At 50.8% G+C, this 20,481-nt stretch overlaps 1 protein-coding gene across 2 annotated transcripts in view; it reads left to right on the top strand.

Annotated features, from left to right (window-relative positions):
- LOC138514207 (uncharacterized) overlaps positions 1 to 20,481 on the top strand; it is a 551,131-nt gene that overhangs the window by 478,585 nt on the left and 52,065 nt on the right. For both annotated transcript variants that reach the window (XM_069629548.1, XM_069629547.1), the window contains one exon: positions 17,369 to 17,489. In XM_069629548.1, coding sequence (XP_069485649.1) covers positions 17,369 to 17,489 — 121 coding nt within the window. The remainder of the gene's footprint in view (positions 1 to 17,368; positions 17,490 to 20,481) is intronic.

Genomic DNA, 20,481 nt, shown 5'->3' with positions numbered 1-20,481 from the left:
GTCAGGTGTAGATATGGTGTACTCTGCAGCCCATCTGAATTGGCATTAGGCTAGAGTCGTTGTTTGTGATCCCCCCGTGTGACCCTGGACAGTGTGGGCCATCTCACCCGTGGTGCCTTTTCCAGCTTGCCTCTCTAACAATGAACAGAACCCCAACTTCAGTGTCGGTGTTGCCACCTTACCATTAAAACTCTCGCAATACTTTCTACCAGGTTTCCCTGTGGTGTCTCGTTTCGCCAGGTGCGCCCTGGAACCCAACAACCAACCACTTCTGGGCGGGGCCGCAGCCATAGCATTATTCTTCCCACCAGTACACGGGCCACCCCCAACCCGCCCGTCAAGGATCCCTCCCCATGTTACTACAACCGATTAACTTGAACTAGAAGCTGTGCTAGGTGCACCAGTGCTCACTCAAGGACGACCGCTCCCATCACCTAAGGATAGAACGTTTTTGCCGTCCCTTCACGCGGAGTGATTCCACCAGCACAGCGAGTGGGTAAGACAATTTTCCAGGATTTCAGGTCTGGATTCTCCTTGCACAATCATTTCTAGGAGGTCTCTGGTTGTTATTATGTGTAGATCTGCAGCCAATACTGTCCAGAAACATATCTTTCTCCGGTGTTGTGAAAAACTTGGTTGTTTCGGCATGCCGAATTCTCAGTTTAGCTGGGAATAACATCGAGTATTTAATTTCACTGTCTCGTAGTCAACATTTCACTACTGAAAAGGATCTCCGAGATGCTTGGACCGTTTGAGAAAAGTCAGGGTAAATTTGAATGCTGTTGCCATCATAATGTAATTCACCTTTGTCACTCGCTAACTTCAGTATCGGGTTGCGGTCCTTAAAATTGAGGATCCCGGCGATGATCGGCCGTGGTGCTGGACGGCACCCTGTGGGCTCTTTCAACAACGAAAATCTGGAAAAAACGGTCGCTCCGAATATCTCCTTGCAAAGGCCCTCGATGAAGTCCTCCATTTTGCCAGGGATCTGCTTATCTCTGACCCCCATCAGCCTAATATTTTTGCTCCGAGCCCTGCCCTCAAGATCTTCATTTTTGGCGCTCATCACTTTCATTTGACTCTCCAGGGCCATCACCCTGGTTCCCAGCAACACACTGCTGTCATCAAGATCTGAGACTCTTTGCTCCACCGCGTCGGGTCTATCGCTGTGTTTGTCGAGCCGATGCTGTAAGAGGTCGACTTTAGAGGAAAGGGAGTCCAGTTTGGAATAGAGGTTACCAATGCCGGCCTTTAGTTCTAGAAGTATCTCCCGAATGTCCAGAGCTGGTGCCTGAGGCACTTCCGCTTCGAGTTCCATCGCCTGTAGGTGCTGTTTCGGCGCCCTAGCCACGACGCCTGGCTCGAATGATCGCTTTCTCTGGGCTTTATCAGTTTTCCCCATTCTCGACCGCCGGGAGCGTGAGGGATCTAGTCGTCGGGCGAAGGAGCCCCACAGAGGGACCCTCGAATGAGCGACCCAGCCGGCGCTGCACCCGAGGGAGCCCTCCGAGCAGGACGCGACAGCCGCCGTCAGCCTCTTGCCTACGGTTGTGCCCCACTATAGCATTTACACAATCTCAGGGCTTAAGTTCCACGTGTGCAGGCCAGGGCTGATATCCTGGGGGACACAGTTGTCTTCTGGGCCCTTTCCTTTTTGTGCTGTTTGTGGCGTTCTCTTCCCCCTGATCTTGCCTGGTTGTAAGGGACTGCTGTGGTTGTTTTCAAGCATGCAGTGCGCCGAAGCACTGTATAGCCACCCTGCAATGCGCAAAATAGGTGATGGTGCTGCAGGACTCGCAAAGCTCTGTTGAGTTGATTGATCTCAGCTCGCTCCCTCAGCGTTGTTGTTTTGTAGAAGCGCAGGGCAGGTCACCGACACACCACAGCCCCGCTCCAAGGGGTATGGTTGCAGCGCGAGTTGTCGGCTGACACGCCTCCCCCGTCCTCCAGCTTCCAGGACGCCACAGCACGCACTACCTCCCAGCGCTGGGGACATCCGCCATGATGGTCGTCGCCTCAGCTGGCAGCAATGGTACTGTCCTCGGTCTCTGTGCCCGCTTCGCAGGGACGACGCCACGCTTCCACTCCAATGCTCGCAGCCACTGCCTCTGGCCGAGCGCTCCGGAAAGCCCGGAACCGGGCCGGACCACAGCCTCCAGCCCCCACCGTTTATAGCGGGGCAAGTCGCTCCCCCTGACCCACAGCAGTCGCGCCCCCTGGAGGTCAGGTCACCAATGTCCGATTTTTGTCTGGTGCACTGGTGGGTTGGCGTCCCGGTGTGCCCGCCCTGCCATGTGCTCGAGGGTGATTGCGCGGGATCGCGGAGGGCGACTCGGCAAGGCCTCCTCCTCCACACTCCCAGCCGCTCCGGCTCTCCTCCTCTGCCAGTCCGATCCGGCACAGCACCCACACCGATGCGATCAGCGGGTCGCGCTGCACCACTCTCCACTGACAGTTGGATGCTTTTTCCACTGTAAACGACAATTATTTCAGGATTAATAGGAGCTCATCCCAGAGCTCAAAGAGGAGCCGCCATCTTGGTGAGCTCACTAGCGCCCTCTTGAGGGGGTACTCATTATATTTGTTAACCCACTATACAACACTTTCACCAAATATTCTAGGACTGGAGTTTATCTAATTGCGCCAGTCCTAAAATATTTTGGGAAGGATGTTTAGTGGGTTAAAAGAAATATTGAGTACCCTTCAATGTTTTTTCCAGTGATGTTGTGATGACTTGCTTACTCCTTTGCGGGTCCTCATTTTCATCATTGCTGTGCTGTCCTCCAGAGGTTTCGGTTGAGGGGATAAAGGTGTTGTGCAATCCTGGAGCCAGTGTGGCAGGTGAATGAGGAGGGCGGTGCAACCGATCAGATGGATAGCTTTAGAGCCTGCCCTTCCTGACTGACATCGGACATATTATGTTGATATACGACTGTTAGTGTGGTCTACTGGAAGACCATCAGGCATTTGTAATTGTCCTAGGACCAAGATGATTGGGTTATGTGATGAGACGGTGACCCCTTGCATCAGGGTGAAGAGCAAGAGAGAGGGACATATGTAACCTCTGAAAAGTAGTTCAGATAAAAGAAAAGTGTGCACTTGCTCTCCCATTCCCTTGGCATCCCTTTTGGCATGTTGCCATCCGGTCCTGGGTAAGTAATGGAGCCCCCTCAAGTGTATTGGTACAGAGGAAAGACCGGCAGCATTCTTAACAATGGCACACAAAGCTCAGGAGCGGACCCCTATGCCACAGCAAAGCTGCAAGAAGACATCTGCAGATAACTTAGTAGAAATCAAGGAGGGTTTACCATGCAAAAACTTCCAAGCTGCATATAGTCATTGTGCAGCCATCATGACTGCACCTCAAATTTGAACTTCATAAGGCCATTTATTGAAGTATCAAAAAAGAATCCATAAAATCATTGCACATCCTTGTGGCGAGAAAGTTTTCACAAGCCACACATTGTGGCCCTCCCAAGGTAGCTGGCGCATAGTAGATGGAGTCTAGGCGTTTCACGGTCCACTGACCGCTTGTTCACAACTAGTGACCCAAACATTGTAGAGGGACAGACATAGAGAGAGGACTACCCAATCTATCTGTCGGAAAACCGTGTCGGCCATTTTGGAACGGGTCTGTTCTATCAAATAACATGGCCACGTTAGTGGCCATGTAGTTATGGTTAAGTTGCTGTTTCCATAGGAAGAGCACTTTTTGGGCGGCTTATAACTTCGCTCTCCCTCACCAAACTTTGCAAAACAAGTATTTGGGTCACTCTGAATTTTTTTGCAAAGTTTGGTGAGGATTCGTCCAGGGGGGGCAAAGTTATAGGGGGGGGTCCCAAAACTATTTTTTTTCCCCATAGACATAATGGGAAAAAACTTTGCTCATGCCTACAGCCCAAACCGCTGGACGGATTTACACCAAATTTGTGGCAGGAGCGGCGGCTTGGTCCCGAAAGCGTGCTTTGCTTTATTTGGTGTAAATCCGTCCAGTAGTTTTTTAAAAAATGACAAAAATGTAAGTGAAAAAAATTTGTGATATCTGTGTTCGCTTCGCAGACACACTTCCCTGTTCGCTCCGCGGACAGGACGGTGATTGGGCAAGCCGCTTGCGTGATGTCCGCGGACATCTGACGTGCTCTTTCATTGGATGCGGTGAAAGCGTGCAGTGCGTCTGGCTTCAGAGACGCCCGCCATCTTTGTTCCTTGCATGAGAGGCTTTGTATCCCGCCTGCACAGTCCCCCGCTCTTGCCCCGTGTCTCTTTCCCCCTCCCGCCCACCCCCGCTCTTGCCCCGTGTCTCTTTCCCCCGCCCACCCCCGCTCTTGCCCTGTGTCTCTTTCCCCCGCCCACCCCCGCTCTTGCCCTGTGTCTCTTTCCCCCTCCCGCCCACCCCCGCTCTTGCCCCGTGTCTCTTTCCCCCTCCCGCCCACCCCCGCTCTTGCCCCGTGTCTCTTTCCCCCTCCCGCCCACCCCCGCTCACGTCCCGTGTCTCTCTCCCCCTCCCGTCCACCCCCTGTCTCTCTCCCCCTCCAGCCCCCCGCTCATGCCCCATGTGTCTCTCTCCCTCCCCCCACCCCCCGCTCATGCCAAGTGTCTCTCTCTCCCCTTCCCCCACCCCCCGCTCATGCCCCGTGTCTATTGTTCCCCCGACCCCCTGCTCATGCCCTGTGTCTCCTGTTCCCCTCACCCCCCGCTCATGCCCCGTGTCTGTCTCCTGTTCTCCCCACCCCCTGCTCATGCTCCGTGTCTGTCTCCTGTTGCCCCCCACCCCCCGCTCATGCCCCATGTCTGTCTCTGTTGTTCCCCCCCACCCCCCGCTCGTGCCCCGTGTCTCTCTCCTGTTCCCCCCCACCCCCCGCTCATGCCCCGTGTCTGTCTCTCCTGTTCCCCCCACCCCCCGCTCATGCCCCGTGTCTCTCTCCTCTCTCCTGTTCCTCCCACCCCCCGCTCATGCCCTGTGTGTCTCCTGTTCCCCCCCACCCCCCGCTCATGCCCCGTGTATCTCTCCTGTTGCCCCCACCCCCGCTCTTGCTCTGTCTTCCCCCTCCCCGCTCATGCCCCGTGTATCTCTCTTGTTGCCCCCCCGCTCATGCCCCGTGTCTGTCTCCTGTTGCCCCCCTCTCATGCCCTGTGTTTGTCTCCTGTTGCCCCCCACCCCCCGCTCATGCCCTGTGTCTGTTCTCCCCACCCCCGCTCATGCCCCGTGTCTGTTGTTCCTCCCACCCCCCGCTCATGCCCCGTGTGTCTCCTGTGCCCCCCACCCCCCCGCTAATGCCCCGTGTCTCTCTCCTGTTGCCCCCACCCCCGCTCTTGCTCTGTCTTCCCCCTCCCACCCACCCCCGCTCTTGCCCCGTGTCTTTCCCCCTCCCACCCACCCCCGCTCTTGCCCCTTGTCTTTCCCCCTCCCGCCCACCCCCGCTCTTGCCCCGTGTCTTTCCCCCTCCCGCCCACCCCCGCTCTTGCCCCGTGTCTCTTCCCCCTCCCGCCCACCCCCGCTCTTGCCCCGTGTCTCTTCCCCCGCTCTTGCCCCGTGTCTCTTCCCCCTCCCGCCCACCCCCGCTCTTGCCCCGTGTTTCTTCCCCCTCCTGCCCACCCCCGCTCTTGCCCCGTGTCTCTTCCCCCTCCCGCCCACCCCCGCTCTTGCCCCGTGTCTCTTTCCCCCTCCCGCCCACCCCCGCTCTTGCCCCGTGTCTCTTTCCCCCCTCCCGCCCACCCCCGCTCTTGCCCCGTGTCTCTTTCCCGCTCTTGCCCCGTGTCTCTTTCCCGCTCTTGCCCCGTGTCTCTTTCCCTCTCCCGCCCACCCCTGCTCTTGCCCCGTGTCTCTTTCCCCCTCCCGCCCACCCCTGCTCTTGCCCCGTGTCTCTTTCCCCCTCCCGCCCACCCCCGCTCTTGCCCCGTGTCTCTTTCCCCCTCCCGCCCACCCCTGCTCTTGCCCCGTGTCTCTTTCCCCCTCCCGCCCACCCCTGCTCTTGCCCCGTGTCTCTTTCCCCCTCCCGCCCACCCCCGCTCATGTCCCGTGTCTCTCCCCCTCCCGTCCACCCCCGTGTCTCTCTCTCTCCCCCTCCCGCCCACCCCGTGTCTCTCTCCCCCTCCCGCCCACCCCGTGTCTCTCTCCCCCTCCCGCCCGCCCCGTGTGTCTCTCTCCCCCTCCCGCCCGCCCCGTGTGTCTCTCTCCCCCTCCCGCCCACCCCGTGTGTCTCTCTCCCCCTCCCGCCCACCCCGTGTGTCTCTCCCCCTCCCGCCCACCCCGTGTGTCTCTCTCCCCCTCCCCCCACCCATGCCCCATGTGTCTCTCCCCTTCCCCCACCCCCCGCTCATGCCCCGTGTCTGTCTCTCCTGTTCCCCCCACCCCCGCTCATGCCCCGTGTCTGTCTCTCCTGTTCCCCCCACCCTCCGCTCATGCCCCGTGTCTCTCTCATGTTGCCCCCCACCCCCGCTCATGCCCTGTCTGTTCTCCTCCCACCCCCCGCTCATGCCCCGTGTCTGTCTCTCCTGTTCCTCCCACCCCCGCTCATGCCCCGTGTCTGTCTCCTGTTGCCCCCCGCTCATGCCCTGTGTCTGTTCTCCCCACCCCCCGCTCATGCCCCGTGTCTGTTGTCCCCCGCACCCCCCGCTCATGCCCCGTGTCTGTTGTCCCCCGCACCCCCTGCTCATGCCCCGTGTCTGTTGTGCCCCCCACCCCCCGTTCATGCCCCGTGTCTCTCTCCTGTTGCCCCCCCGCTCATGCCCCATGTCTGTCTCCTGTATCCCCCACCCCCCACTCATGCCCCGTGTCTGTCTCCTGTTGCCCCCGCTCATGCCCCGTGTCTGTTGTTCCCCCCCACCCCCGCTCATGCCCCGTGTGTCTCCTGTTCCCCCCACCCCCCGCTCATGCCCCGTGTCTCCTGTTCCCCCACCCCCCCGCTCATGCCCCGTGTCTCATGTTGCCCCCACCCCCGCTCATGCCCCGTGTCTGTCTCCTGTTCCCCCCACCCGCTCATGTCCCGTGTGTCTCTCCTGTTGCCCCCCACCCCCTGCTCATGCCCCGTGTCTGTCTCCTGTACCCCCTCCACCCCCCCGCTCGTGCCCCATGTCTCTCCTGTTCCCCCCACCCCCTGCTCATGCCCCGTTTGTACCCTGTTTCCTCTCACCCCCCCCGCTCATGCCCTGTTGTGTTCTTTATACACCCCGCCTTCCCTTTCCATGGTGGCCATCTTAGTAAATGATTTTCCTTCCTACACCGGGATGCCACAGGCGTCCCGGTGTAGGAAGGAAAATCTTTGTTTTTTTTTTTACCACCTGGCGTTCCCACTTTGAGGACATAAGATGTTAGTGGTCTTCATCTATTGAAAAGGATGTTATGGTGACGTTGCACTAATAAAAACCTTTAAAATGTAGTAAAAAAAAAAATGTTAAAGGGACGTTATGGTTAAGTTGCGCTACTAAAAACCTATGAAATTCAGTGAAAAAACTTTGTTAAAGGGACGTTATGGTTAAGTTGCGCTACTAAAAACCTATGAAATTCAGTGAAAAAACTTTGTTAAAGGGACGTTATGGTTAAGTTGCGCTACTAAAAACCTATGAAATTCAGTGAAAAAACTTTGTCAAAGGGACGTTGTGGTTCCAAGTAAAACCGAAAAACCCTTGAAATTCGCCAGTTATGGTAAGCTAAGCAACCATAACTCGCGCCACCACCGTGCACTGCTAAGACTAACACCCAGGACATCAAAGATGACATCACAAATGTCATTGATGACATCACATGTATGGCTCACTCTTTTTTCTTTTGCTGACATATCTAAGCCACATGGTTTTCTTCAGTAACAGTCAGAAACTAAAAATTGTATTTTATTTGTAGACGTATCCTTCAAGTAGGTTCTTACAGTAATTTCCTTAGAGTCAAGTCGCATCATATGAAACTTATACATACGGGAAGACACAAGCTTGAAAGACAGCAATCCTTTTTGTGCATAAAGATAATCAATAGACTTATGAGCACTTTCTGATAGTTCATTTGTTTTTTTTTATGGCTGTACTTTCCCTGTGGGTCCAATCACATCAAGTGATACATATACATAGGGTAAATAGCAGCTTTGAAACAGAGCAATCATTTATTTGCATGAAAATAATCAGTTAAGTTATGAATTGTTTCTGCTCCTACTTGTGCTTTTTTGCTGACTTCACTTTCCCTGTATATACCCATATTGGTATGTGTTCTTGTGTCTGTGTCTTTGTCTATAGTAATGCAATTATGTAATACATGTGTTTTGTTAGCTACATATTACATATTTCACAGTACACAAAAATCTATTAAGAAAACAATTAGCATTTCATTATTCAACATATTAACATTACAAATATTATACCTTCATCTTGTACGCTGCACACAATGTTATGTTTCTGTATGAGTGGCTTAGTATACTAGATAGAACCCCATAATAGAATGCTATTTATATCAATGCATCGTTCAATGCACTAATTAGGGTATGATATTTATTGCAATGATCCTTGACACTTGTTTCGCAACATTATAATAAGAATCCCTTGTACACATATTTCATGAAAAGTACATACACGTGATGTCATCAGTGATGTCATCAATGACATTTGTGATGTCATCTTTGATGTCCTGGGTGTTAGTCTTAGCAGTGCACGGTGGTGGTGCATCATTCACTTTATACCTTTTCTCCGTTTAGGAAACGAAACCCTGGAGTGAGTTCCTGATGGGATTTGCTTTTTCTTCAATGAAAACTGTTATTTTTGGAAATATTTAGCTTTTGCTTCAGTCGCTGTGCTAACATTTTATAGCCGACCTACTGAATGCAGGAGTGCAGGATTTTGTATCTTTTAGGAGGCTGCGGATTTGAGCCATATGGGCAAGTTTAAATATGGGAATGTTTAGAGCTAGTTGACAATGTGCCTGAGAGTCGGGAGAGGATCCTAATGATCATTGTATCTGCTGTTCCCAGCCTCATAATGAAGAAAAATTGTGTCAGCGTCTGACTTAGAATGTCTCGAGCATTCCCGAGCTTAGAATGGTTTTTGTTTCATGAATCAATTATTATCCGATGAGAAGTTCTATGGGGTTTAAACAGTTAAGAAATCAGTGGCATACCATGTTTCGATTGTTTGTAGTGCAAATGATGACTTATGAAGACGGCATTGTAGACGGTTTTTCTTCCCCTCTTCTTTCCCTGTTCTTTGACATCTCATCAGAATCAACACTTGGTATTTTTTTCAACTAAGGGCTCATATAATGTGTGTCTAGTTGCACCATATTATCTCTGGATGCAGCAATACAAATGTTACAGTTGTGCAACAATATTCTAACAATGCATAAAGTTATCTGTTGGCTCAATCACTTTCAGTATTCAGACAATTATTATTTAGTGCATCCCCTGAGGAGGACCCGATAGAAGTTCGAAACACGTGTTGGCACTTTTCACGATTTCTTTGGTATAATGCATCAATATGAGAATTGAGTACCATATATGGCAGTCTGTACGACACAAAGTATTCAATGGGGTCTAAAACCACTTTCCAGTATGTGAAGAACTAATTGTATAAGCATTTCTTGTGTTTTCTTGGTATACTGTGTCAACTTGAGATTAGTGTATCATTACCTTTTGAGTCAGTGTGGAACTAATTTTTGATTTTTAAATGTTTTTATTGGCATTTGTAAATGTACATACATAAGAAAAGAATATCTGTTAAGCAACTTCACTGGGTCATATCGTCTGATGCATATGTTGTGTGCCAATTAGTCTTATAACGATGCAACAACAAATAAACAAACCAACAAAACAACAACGTTGACTGTCCCACCGTGTATTAAGGGCTCGTATTCATCATTTCTAGGTTAGGGGCATGGGTCTGGAGCCAGTTCTCTGTATTTGTCCACTCAGGGCGGGGACAAAGTTGGATAGTTAGGTTTGATGGGCCATTTTTTGCTGGCTGTCGTCTCCTGGGGTTCGGGGGGGGGGACAGGCTCAGGGAGGTTTATAGGTTGTTGAAAAGATCATGTTTCTGAGGAGGGCCCTCCAAGCCTCTAGTGTGTTGCTCACGTCATCACCTCCCCGTCTGTTCCCCTCCTCCATAGGCTTCGGTCTCAGCCGTGGTCCACCTCTCCATCTCTTTGATCCAGGGCTCATATCTGGGGCCTGCTGGGGATTTCCAGGCCATGGCAATTGTCCTCTTGATTAGCACGCAGGCCATATCCATGATCTTTGTTAGGTGTTTGATTTTAGATAGTCTTGGGTAAGTGCCCAGTAGGCATTCCTTGGGTGTCCACTCTTATGTCTCTAGGCCAGCGTTCCTGCAGGTTTGTTCGGCGGCTTGCCATAGTTTCTGAGATTTGGGGCAGGTCCAGAACATGTGGATCATGTCTGCCGGGTCTGAGGAGCACCAGGGACATTTTGGGTCGGCTATGTTGTTGAACGTGGATATCCTGTGCGGGGTCATGTATGTTCTGTAGAGTATGTTCAGTTGGATCAGTCTAAACCTGGCATTTCTAGATACCTCCTTTGGGTATATCAGGGCTCTTGACCACTCGGTCTCCGTGATTTCAGTTCCCAGGTCTGTCTCCCATTTTTCTTTCAGCTTTGTGCTCTTTGGGCTGGGTCTGTTGTTTATTTGGGTGTACAGCCTGGATGTCGGTCTCCATCCATCACGAAGTTCGTATATTTCTCTCAGGAGGGGGTGTGTCTCTGGCTCCTCGGGCCATTCGTCCCATTTCTCTTTGGCTGCATGTTTCACTCTTTGGTACCAGAGGAATTGGCCTGGTGGAAGCCCCTCCCTTTCTTGGAGTGAATCGAAGTCCCTGAATAGTCCCTCGTGGAACATGTCCCCCCATGTGTAAAGGCCATAGCTCTCCCATCTTCTCATCGTTGCTAGGTCACTGGAGGTTTTACAGGTGTCCGCCAGCATGGGAATGTCGGGTGTGTATGAGTGATGTAGTCCGACTATGGATTTCACCTTGCTCCATACCTGTCTCCCCACCTCCAGTATCATGGGTGGATTGGGTGGCCCTGCTCGAGTGTTCCAAATTAGCTCTTTGGGGTGTAGTGGTGAGGAGGATTGGGATATCAGATTTAGCTCTGCTGTGGGTTCATCCGATAGCCATTTTGCTAGGTGTGTCGATTGAGCCGCCAAGAAGTACCTTTGGAAATCGGGGAGTTGGATACCGCCTTCGGCATAGGCGAGTGTGAGGACGTTTAGAGTGAGTCTGTGCCTGGCTCGTCCCCAAAGAAAGTCTCATCATGGATTCTAGCTTCTTGAAGAAAGGTGGGGGGATGTAGTATATCACGTTGATGAAGTAGTAGAGGAACCTGGGGAGAATTATCATTTTGGATATTGCAGCTCGGCCCATCATGGAGAGCGGGAGCTTCGACCAGAATTGCATGGATCTACGCACTCCAGTCATTGTCGCCTCGGTGTTGTACTTGTGGGTGGTTATTGGTGTGTGTGTGATATCAAGGCCTAGATATCGAAAGGTGTCGACCTGCCAACGGATCCCGATCTCTGGAAGCTCTTCCACAGGTTTATCCTTTAGCCTTGCAAGTGGGAACGAGCATGACTTCTGTCTACTGAATCTGATCCCCGAATATTTTGCGAAGTTGTCCAAAACATTCAGTACTATCGGGGCATTTTCGAGGGGGTCGCGCAGGTATAGAAGGACGTCATCTGCGTATAGGGAGATAATGTTGTCCGACCCACCAATGCTGATGCCAGCGTCGAAGAACTGTTTCCTAAAGTATATTGCCACTGGTTCCAGTCCTAGGATATACAGCATTGGTGAGAGCGGGCATCCCTGCCTGGTGCCCCTTTGGATGGGCCAGGCCCTAGATACCATTGTACCTGTTTTGACTCTTGCTACTGGGTCGGTGTAGAGGACCTTGATCCAGCGGATGAAGTGCTCTCCGAGTCCAAATTCCCTCAGGGTCTCTATCAGCCATTCCCAATAAATAGAATCAAAGGCTTTTATGGCATCCAGTGAAAGTACTGCTAGGTCCTCCTCGCTTTCGGTCGTGTGTGCTATTATGTGTTGGAGCCTCCTGAGGTTGGCAGTGGTGTTTCGTCCTGGAACAAAGCCATTCTGGTCCTCGTGCACCAGAGATCCAATCACCCTCGAAAGCCTCTTAGCCAATATGGTTGTCAATATTTTGGCGTCATAGTTTAGGAGCGCCAGTGGGCGATACGAATCGCACCTGTCAGCTGGTTTGCCTGGCTTAAGCATTGGGGCGATAAGAGTTTCTCTCATGGTGTTGGGGAGAGTGCCCAACTCATATGCCTCCATGTATACTGCATGCAGTACAGGGGACAAGGTCTCCTCGTAGGCCTTGTAGAATTCTGGGATGAGGCCATCTGTTCCGGGGGCCTTGCCTGTGGATAGGGATCTGATCGCATCCGTGACGTCCTCAATCGTGATGGCTTCTCCCAGTTTGTCCCGTTGTTCTTGGTTCAATCTGGGCAGTCCTACTTCAGCCAGGGTGTCTCTTATGTCTGCCGCAGGAATCTCTATCTTGTGAGCGTACAGGTCATTATAGAAATCCGTGAAGGTGTCGATCTCTTGTTGTGTCCTGCGGGTCACATCCATGCTATCTTTGATCTCCTTGAGGACTTGTCTCGGGTGTTCCTTTCTACACAACCATGCGAGTATTCTGCCCGGCTTATCTGCTTCCCTGTGGGCCTTCAGGGTGCGGACAGAAAAGTCGAACTTTGAGAGTCTCTCCCATGCTTCTCTGCAGTCTTCCCTGATCAGTTTCAGTTCCGATTCCTTTTCAGTAGTCAGTGGACCATCCCCTTCGAGTTGTTTAATTTTCTCCTCCACTGCCTCTAGATCCCTGCGTAGTTGTCTCCTGACCCCGCCAGCTTCGGCGATTATCTCTCCCCTTGTCACCACTTTCATCGCCTCCCAGAGTGTGCTCCACTTCTCAACTGAGCCATTGTTTATCAGTAAGTATTCTTCCAACTTTTCTCCTAGGGTGTCCTTGAACGCTGGGTCGGTCAGGGCATCTACTGGCATGCGCCACATCGGGATGGGTGGGCGAGGGCCCTTGAAGCAGAGCTGTAGCAGTAGGGGGGAGTGGTCCGATATTGATCTGCCCATGTATTCCACGAGTTCTACTTGTGGGGTTAGCTCATTGGCGATGAAGAAATAGTCTAGCCTGGTGTGGAGGCTATGGGGAGCCGAATAGAATGAGTATGATCTGTCATAGGGGTGGAGGTCCCTCCAAATATCTGTTAAGTGTAGGTCTGCCACCATCTTGGAGAGGGGCCCTGGGGAAGGGCTGTTGGGTGTGCGTGGGATTATTGATCTGTCTAGTTCAGCATTCATGACGGAGTTGAAGTCCCCCCCCCCATATGAACGTGTATTCTCTGTAGTGCAGCAGTCTGGCGCATAGTTCCTTGATGTGAGAGGGTATGCTGTGATGAGGAAAGTACGAGTTTACTATGCATAGGGGGGAGTTCTCGAGCATGCCCCACACTATTGCATACCTTCCTTCCTTGTCCAGTTCAACCCCCATTTGTTGAAAAGGTATTTCCGGACTCACCCACGTGTAGACTCCTCTTGCGTATTTTGAGAAGGATGAGCCGTTGCCCTGGCCCCCCCAGTAGTCCGCCATCTTGTCTGTGTCCTCCTTGGTTAGGTGTGTTTCTTGAAGGAGGGCCAGGGATATTCTTTTCCTCTTCAGGTATGAGTATATTCGGTTTCTCCGTATGTATGTTCCCATCCCTCTGACGTTCCATGTGATTAACTTGAGTTTTGCTGCCATTGCGTGAGTGGGTTCCTCATTGTGGGGAGCACTTCCCCTTCCTCATTTGTCGAATGTGGTGCATCGTGAGATGCATGTTGCCTCGCTTGTGTGGGTTGGGTGGAGCTAGCCCCTGGATCGGGGTCCAGACCAGGCCAGTCATTGTTCATCTGAGGTAGGACAGTCGAAACGATAATAACTTGAAAAAAGTAACTGTAACTGACGCGCCCAGCTTCTGTCACCGGAGTGCAGTGCTCGGGAGCTCTCGCGCTGTCTGACCTAATCCGGGTCTCTGGCGCGAGTGGGTGCGTGCAGGCAACTGGCCTGCACTGGTCATCAGTGGGTGCGCGGTCTGTGTCCATGGGTGAGAGGCCAGGCAAGTCCCGCAGTCATTCAGCATTCTCTCTTGGTAGTTTTGCTTCAGTGGTAGTGTAGCTTCGTTCTGGGTTAGGGTGCGATGTGAGGGGCTTGGGTGCCCCGGCCGTGGTAGTAAGCGATCAACCCTGGGTGCTTTCTTTGTGATTCTCAGGTGCGGATTCTGTAGGAATCTCAGCCATGTTGTTGTGTTCCATCCACATGGTGGCCGCCTCTGGTGATTCTAAGAATATCGCACGCCCTTTATGGATTACTTTTAGTCGTGAGGGGTATAGGAGCATATATTTCAGGTTTAGTTTCCTCAGCCTGGCCTTGATCGGAACAAAGGAATTCCTTGCTCTCTGTACTGATTGGGTGTAGTCGGGGTATATGGTGATCTTTGAATTGCCCCGCTCTATTTCTCCTCCGTCTCTTGAGAATTTCAAGATCACCTCACGATCGCGGAAGTTGAGAACCTTAGCGATGATGGGGCGGGGATAGGATCCGGGAGGAGGCCTCTTCTGAAGTGATCTGTGGGCTCTCTCTATGGCAAAACCCTGTGAGAGGTTCAATGCCCCTATTTCCTGCTGTATTAGGGCTTCTACGTAGGCTGTCGGGTCGATGTTCTCTGTCCCTTCCGGTATGCCCAGGATCCTGATATTATTTCATCTGGCCCGCCCTTCTGCTTCCTCGGACCTTGCCTCCAGGAAGCTCACTTTGTGTTTTAGGTCTGCAACCTCTTTCTGTAACGACGATGTCCCGTCTGAGATGTCTTTCTGGGAAGATTCAATGATGGTTAGGCGCTCTGTTAAGTTGCGGGCATCTTGCCTTATGAGTTGGATATCAGCCTTAACCTCTCCTATTTTCGTGTCGATGAATGTTCTCAGGGCTGCGATCGCCTCGAGCAGTTGGTTATGCCTGGCCTCCTCTTCTGGGCCATCGCGATTTGTTGGGTTCTTCGGGGTGGATTGGGCAGTGGGGAGAGGCTTGGGTGTCATGAAGGGGTCTAGTGTGGCGTTCTTGGCTTTGTTCCTGGCAGCGGCCATCTCTTTTTAGCTTGGTCTCAGCAAGTGATGCAGCGTGTCTGTGGTTCCCCTTGAGGGAAATATCTTGTGTAGGCACTCAGAGGCTGTCTCAGCCCAGTGTACCACTGTGTGGTTCCGCCGCTCACCTTGATATTCTGGGCCTCAGGGAGTGGTAGCGTCTCTTGGGACCATGGGGTGGTCTATGATGTGATAGGGCCTCTGAGGGGGCTCCTGAGATGGCACCGTTTAAGTGGTGTGGTATGTGGCTGGAGCGGTAGTGGAGGCTTCCCCAGAGCGAATCGACAGAGTTCGATTGATTGATTCGTCCAGTGTGGTGTGGCCGTAGACTCACTTGATAGGTGAGGAAGGTTGGGTCGCCAGCCCCTGGGGGGGATTTTCCGTGAGCACCACGGATGGGCTACAATGTAGGGTCGCGGGGCCGGGTGGTTGGGTGATGACCCGGTCCCCGTCGGCGAGGCAGGATCCGCTTCGGGGAGCAGGGGGTCGGCCCCCCTATGTCGAGGTGGCTGTCCGGGAGTCCGGAATTATGCTGCTGTGGGTTGGGGAGCCGGGCAGCAGGCCCCCGATGTTGGAGTGTCCATTGGGTGGCGGGGTAAGCGGCCCCGGCGGAGTCAGTCGGCACACCTCCCCGGAGTGGAGTGCAGCGCCCCTCCAGCGGGCACAGCAGGCCCGACGATCGGTGAGAACACTCACCAGACGGGCCGGCAGGCGCAGCTCCTCCGGCGTGGGTCGGCGCCACTCCGCGTCGTGCAGCTCCTCTGAAATGGGCCCTAGGCACCACCGGCTCCGGCGCCTCCGGGCGTCCCCTTCGCACAGAGATCTTGCGTGGCGCCGGTCCTCGGCGGTCGCCCGGGGAACCCAAGCCGTGGGGGGAGGGGGCACCACCGGTCCTTGATGGGGATTTAGCGGGCTCTGGCTGTCAGGCCGTGGGTTCGCCCTGTGCCCCCAGGGAGGGACATCAGCAGGGGGGCACTCGCGAGCAGCCCGGGTCCGCCTGGGTCTGCGCCCGCCAGTCCCCGGCCCCGATGCGCGCGGCGGGTCCGTCAGCTCGAGGCGGCCGCCATCTTGTGCGCCTCGCACGGGGAGGAGGGGGAGCCGGGCCGAGTCGTGGCAGAGGCTTCTCGGGGTCCGATTTTCGTCGGAGTAAGGCGGAAAGCAGAGTTCTTCGCCTCGTTTGTCGGTGGGTCTCTGTGTCTGTAATGTCTGTGGGCCAAGGCACCCAGCAAAGGATCTGACTGCCGTGGGTTAGCCGGAGCTCAGGGAGCCTGCGTCCTCACTCCTCGGACATCAGGCCACGCCCCCCAGTGTGGAACGAAGTGCCTAATGGTGGTTATCTAATTTTGTGTCCCTAATAACTACTAGGTTTAACAAATGTTGACACTGCCCATCATCAAACCCTTTTGAGTGAGTGTAGTTTGTCCTAATTACATGAGTGGTTTTTTAGCGCGGGCTGGGGAATGCCTTTTCAAGTTCATTTAAGTTAGTGGGTTTGGGGTATCCACTATTCCCTACAAACCGCTGCTTCAACCCCCATCCAACACAGTCGTATCATACTTTGTGGACCTTGGCGCACAACCTAACAGGTACCCCACCTTGCTTTTCTCAGCATAGACGGACTGTTTGCTTACTCGCATACGCACAAAGACTATAAATAAGCACAATGGTGATGAGTGAGAAAATAGTGCTACGGACAAATGCTCTGCCAGTGAGGGGAAATCGAAATGAATGGCTCTGTAGGTCATTGAAGGGGCAGCTGCTTTTAGAACTGTTTTAGAATCGTTGGTCAGTTAAAAATTCACAGCCATTAAGAAACCATCGATTCAGGTTGTATATGTGTTCACTACAACTGATTCTGGTCTGAATTCAGGTGCTTTTGATGCAAAAGGGCACTTGTTGTCTGGCACATTGAAGACTGTAAATTCACTTTTTTTTTTATAAATGTTCATGCACCTGGAACGGTTGCAGACTCGGATTACGAAGTTGATTTTAGTGCTAAGGGTTTGACGGTATAAGTGCTTTTTTCCTCTGTCTGAAAGAGTCTCTTCTTTCATTATGGAGGTCACATAGACAATTGTCAAAGTTGTCTGTATATAAAAGCATTTAGAAGTTGATGGCTGCCAAGAAACTTGAACACATCCGATGATAACATCTTCCTTTCATAGTTGAAGTCTTTGAATGATAATCACTGGTGTCCAGAGAGAAGTCTTAACCTACGTTTGTCCTTTTTTATAGATCGGAGAAGTTGATTCGACGAGGCTTTAGGGAAGTGTTTGGCCTACTTGGGATCTTCGCTAATCTGATGACAGTTTTTCTCATAGAGCTGATCAGTTTTCTCAGCAAAACAGTTTTTCAGGTAAGCCCTGGACCGAATTCTCTAAAGCATTAAATAAAAAGGTGGCTTTGACAGTTCGATGTTTACGTCCCAACACCTGCGGTCCTACGAATAGGGCGTCCTTTCATAACATTGTCCTGGGCAACAGCTCAATACAAAGCTTGAACTCGGCTCAGAATCCTGAGAGTGGTTCATTTGTCTGTCATACATGTAGGATGTTTGTTGGTAGGTGGACTTGGGTAGGTTCAAAATGGCATAAATTGCAGTGGGTCTTTACGGTAATTATGTACTGTCATAAAATGACAGCCTATCAGATAACCCATTGTTCTTATCCTTTTTTCACATGTTTAAAATCCACTCACAATAAAGTGTGTGTAAATTAAACCTGTTCTAAATCTTTGATTCATGCGGTCAGTAAGTCCCTTGACGTTTAATCTCGTATTTCAAAATGACCAGCCCCCAAGCTTGCAAAAGCATTTTTGCAGCCATATACCTGGAATTACTTTAATCATCTAAAATGGCTTCAGATCATCAGTCATAAATCTGCTATACCTGCCAATCTGTGTATTTGTGCCCTGAAATGTCTTTTTGTCACATTGTATTTTCCTTTTGTTTGTTCGAACCCCACACTTGTAAAGGTCTGTACTTCTACTTTCAAGGCCCCTTTCTCTGTGAGAGATACCGCACTGCTGCATGGAGCCACAAGGTCTCTGCTAATGTACGCCTGATCTAGTATTTAATGGATGGGCCTACAATTCTCAGCTGCAGCCAACACAGCAATAATTGGGTCTAACTTCCAACAGTGCCAGAATGATAGCCTTAATAAAGCGAGCAAATGGATGTGGCACCTGGCGTAAACTTTAAATAAGTTTAAGGATTTCAATCAGGCGACGTACACCTTGGTCTCAGCCTAGGATGGAGCGTCAATTGATATGCCTTTCTTTATTTTATGCAAATTCAATTTTAGATGGTATACAACTCGTATCACACCCCCTTTTTCAAATACTCCGGGTCACAATGGACCATGAAGCAGGCAGGTTCGTGAAAATGCAATATTTATTTTTAAAATGAAATGAAATCAGACAATTTTAATATGGGGCAGCAATCACCAATGGGGTGATACTTAACATATAAATGTAAGCAATGCACTTAATTAACCTTCTCCTAGAACATATACACTGCACAATTGAATAGGAACACTTTTTGATTTAGGAAAGATAGCACCCAAGTTAAGGTTTCCCCCTGCAATGTTCCCTCTACCCAAACATTATTGTATTCTGAGTGGATAGAAAGAAGCAGCAGGTAGTCCGGAATAAGAGGGAGATAACAATCACAATCTGACCTTCCCTCACAGAATAAGAGGCAAAAACCTTAGCAAAGGCCTAAAATAACCCTCGAATTTTACAAATAATTAATGTGTAGTTAAATCATAATATACATATGTTTTATTACAATAGCAGGTATGTTATATCACTGGCAATCACACAGCAATGGATCAGCAAAAGGCATACAATTCGAAAATGAGTGGAAAGTTTAGAGCATGCTACAGTCAAATGACACGTTGGAAAACTTGCAATTTTGTCAATTCCCGCTTTAAATTACCCAAACGGTTTTTAATAAAAACGGGTGAAAAACTCTGATTTGTAGTGCAGTTTCTGGGCTGGGGAGTAGATATATATCACAGGGACAATATAGAAGTGAAAATAGGCCTCTAGCTGGTGAATTGAGTGATTTGGAAGGTAGTGAGGTTTGTTTTCAGGAAAATAGAGCAGTTAAAAGAGAGAATTGGTTTTGAAAGAAAGGAAAATGTTACTTAAACTAAATGATCTAGGCTATATTGTTAAGGAGGAACACAGTAAGCTCCAAGGTTGATTTGCGAGGTCAACCCCAGTGCTCAATCACAACAATAAAATATATGGAAATTAGTTTGATTACTCCAAATATAACTAAGGGCTTATAATTTACACCAGACAAAATTGAAAAGAGATGGCGCTAGCACTTAAACATTAAGGACAGGATACAAGGATAATTCTAACAGTTTCAACCAGTTACCAGGGTGTATACATGACTACTTAGAGAGTGGGATAAGGACATAGGCAAGACAAGATAGGCTATGTGTCTCTATGGGGTAGGGATTATACTCACAGTCCACTTTTTGGTTTTGGGATTTTTGGACAGTCAACAGGGTCTGGTCACCACACAGCGGTGCGCCTGGCAAAAGTCAGCTGGTCAAGGTCTGGTCACCGGGTAGCGAACAGCTGGGCAATTCGGGTCACTGGATGGCACAGGTACCGCTGGATGCAGTCAGCGGGCAAGCAGTTAGTGGGCAGAAAGCCGGTCTGATTTCAGGATGCAAAAGGTACTACAACTTTCCCCTTTTTAATGGGAAATTAGTGGGTTGATTCTGGATCGCTGGCCTTGATGGGATAGGAATCGGCTATGCTTGGGTTTTGCAGTGGGCTCTGGAGTAGGGTCAGCAATGCTTTGGCCTTGTAGTTGGAATCAGCAAGATGAATGGAGCAGCGCAGGAACTCCAAGAAGAGTGTTCCTCTCTAGAGTCCTGTCAAAGACTCTTATTTATAATGCATCGTGACATCTTATAAGTATATGGCTGGGCAGGCTTAGCTAAGCACACCTCTAAAACACTGGATTTGCCAGGGGTGATAGTCCTCACCTCGTTCTCAGCTGGTTGGATTTCAAGGGCAGGATGTCGGATTTATGATGTGAGTTTTACAATGTTCAAAAACCTCCCACGGTTACTTTAGCTAAAATCCGATGTTGCCACAAATGGTACATTTATACAGTTGAAGTCTCTTAGCAAATTTCATAAACAGGTTACATATTTTATGCAGACCATTGCAGTCCAACTCTGCAATATGTGAAACATTGTTTTGTACGTTTAATAATCTTTGGTCATTTTTAGTGTGAAATGTTCGGCCTAAAATTCTGTGACTTTACACGTGGGTACATACTATCATGGGGCCTATTTCTGTTAATTTGTAACATTCCATCT

This window comes from Ambystoma mexicanum, chromosome 12 (assembly GCF_040938575.1).
Source record: "Ambystoma mexicanum isolate Mex_15411 chromosome 12, UKY_AmexF1_1, whole genome shotgun sequence".
Classification (NCBI taxonomy): domain Eukaryota; kingdom Metazoa; phylum Chordata; class Amphibia; order Caudata; family Ambystomatidae; genus Ambystoma; species Ambystoma mexicanum.
Note: the sequence above shows the minus strand (reverse complement) of the source record. Positions and strands in the feature narration are given on the sequence as shown.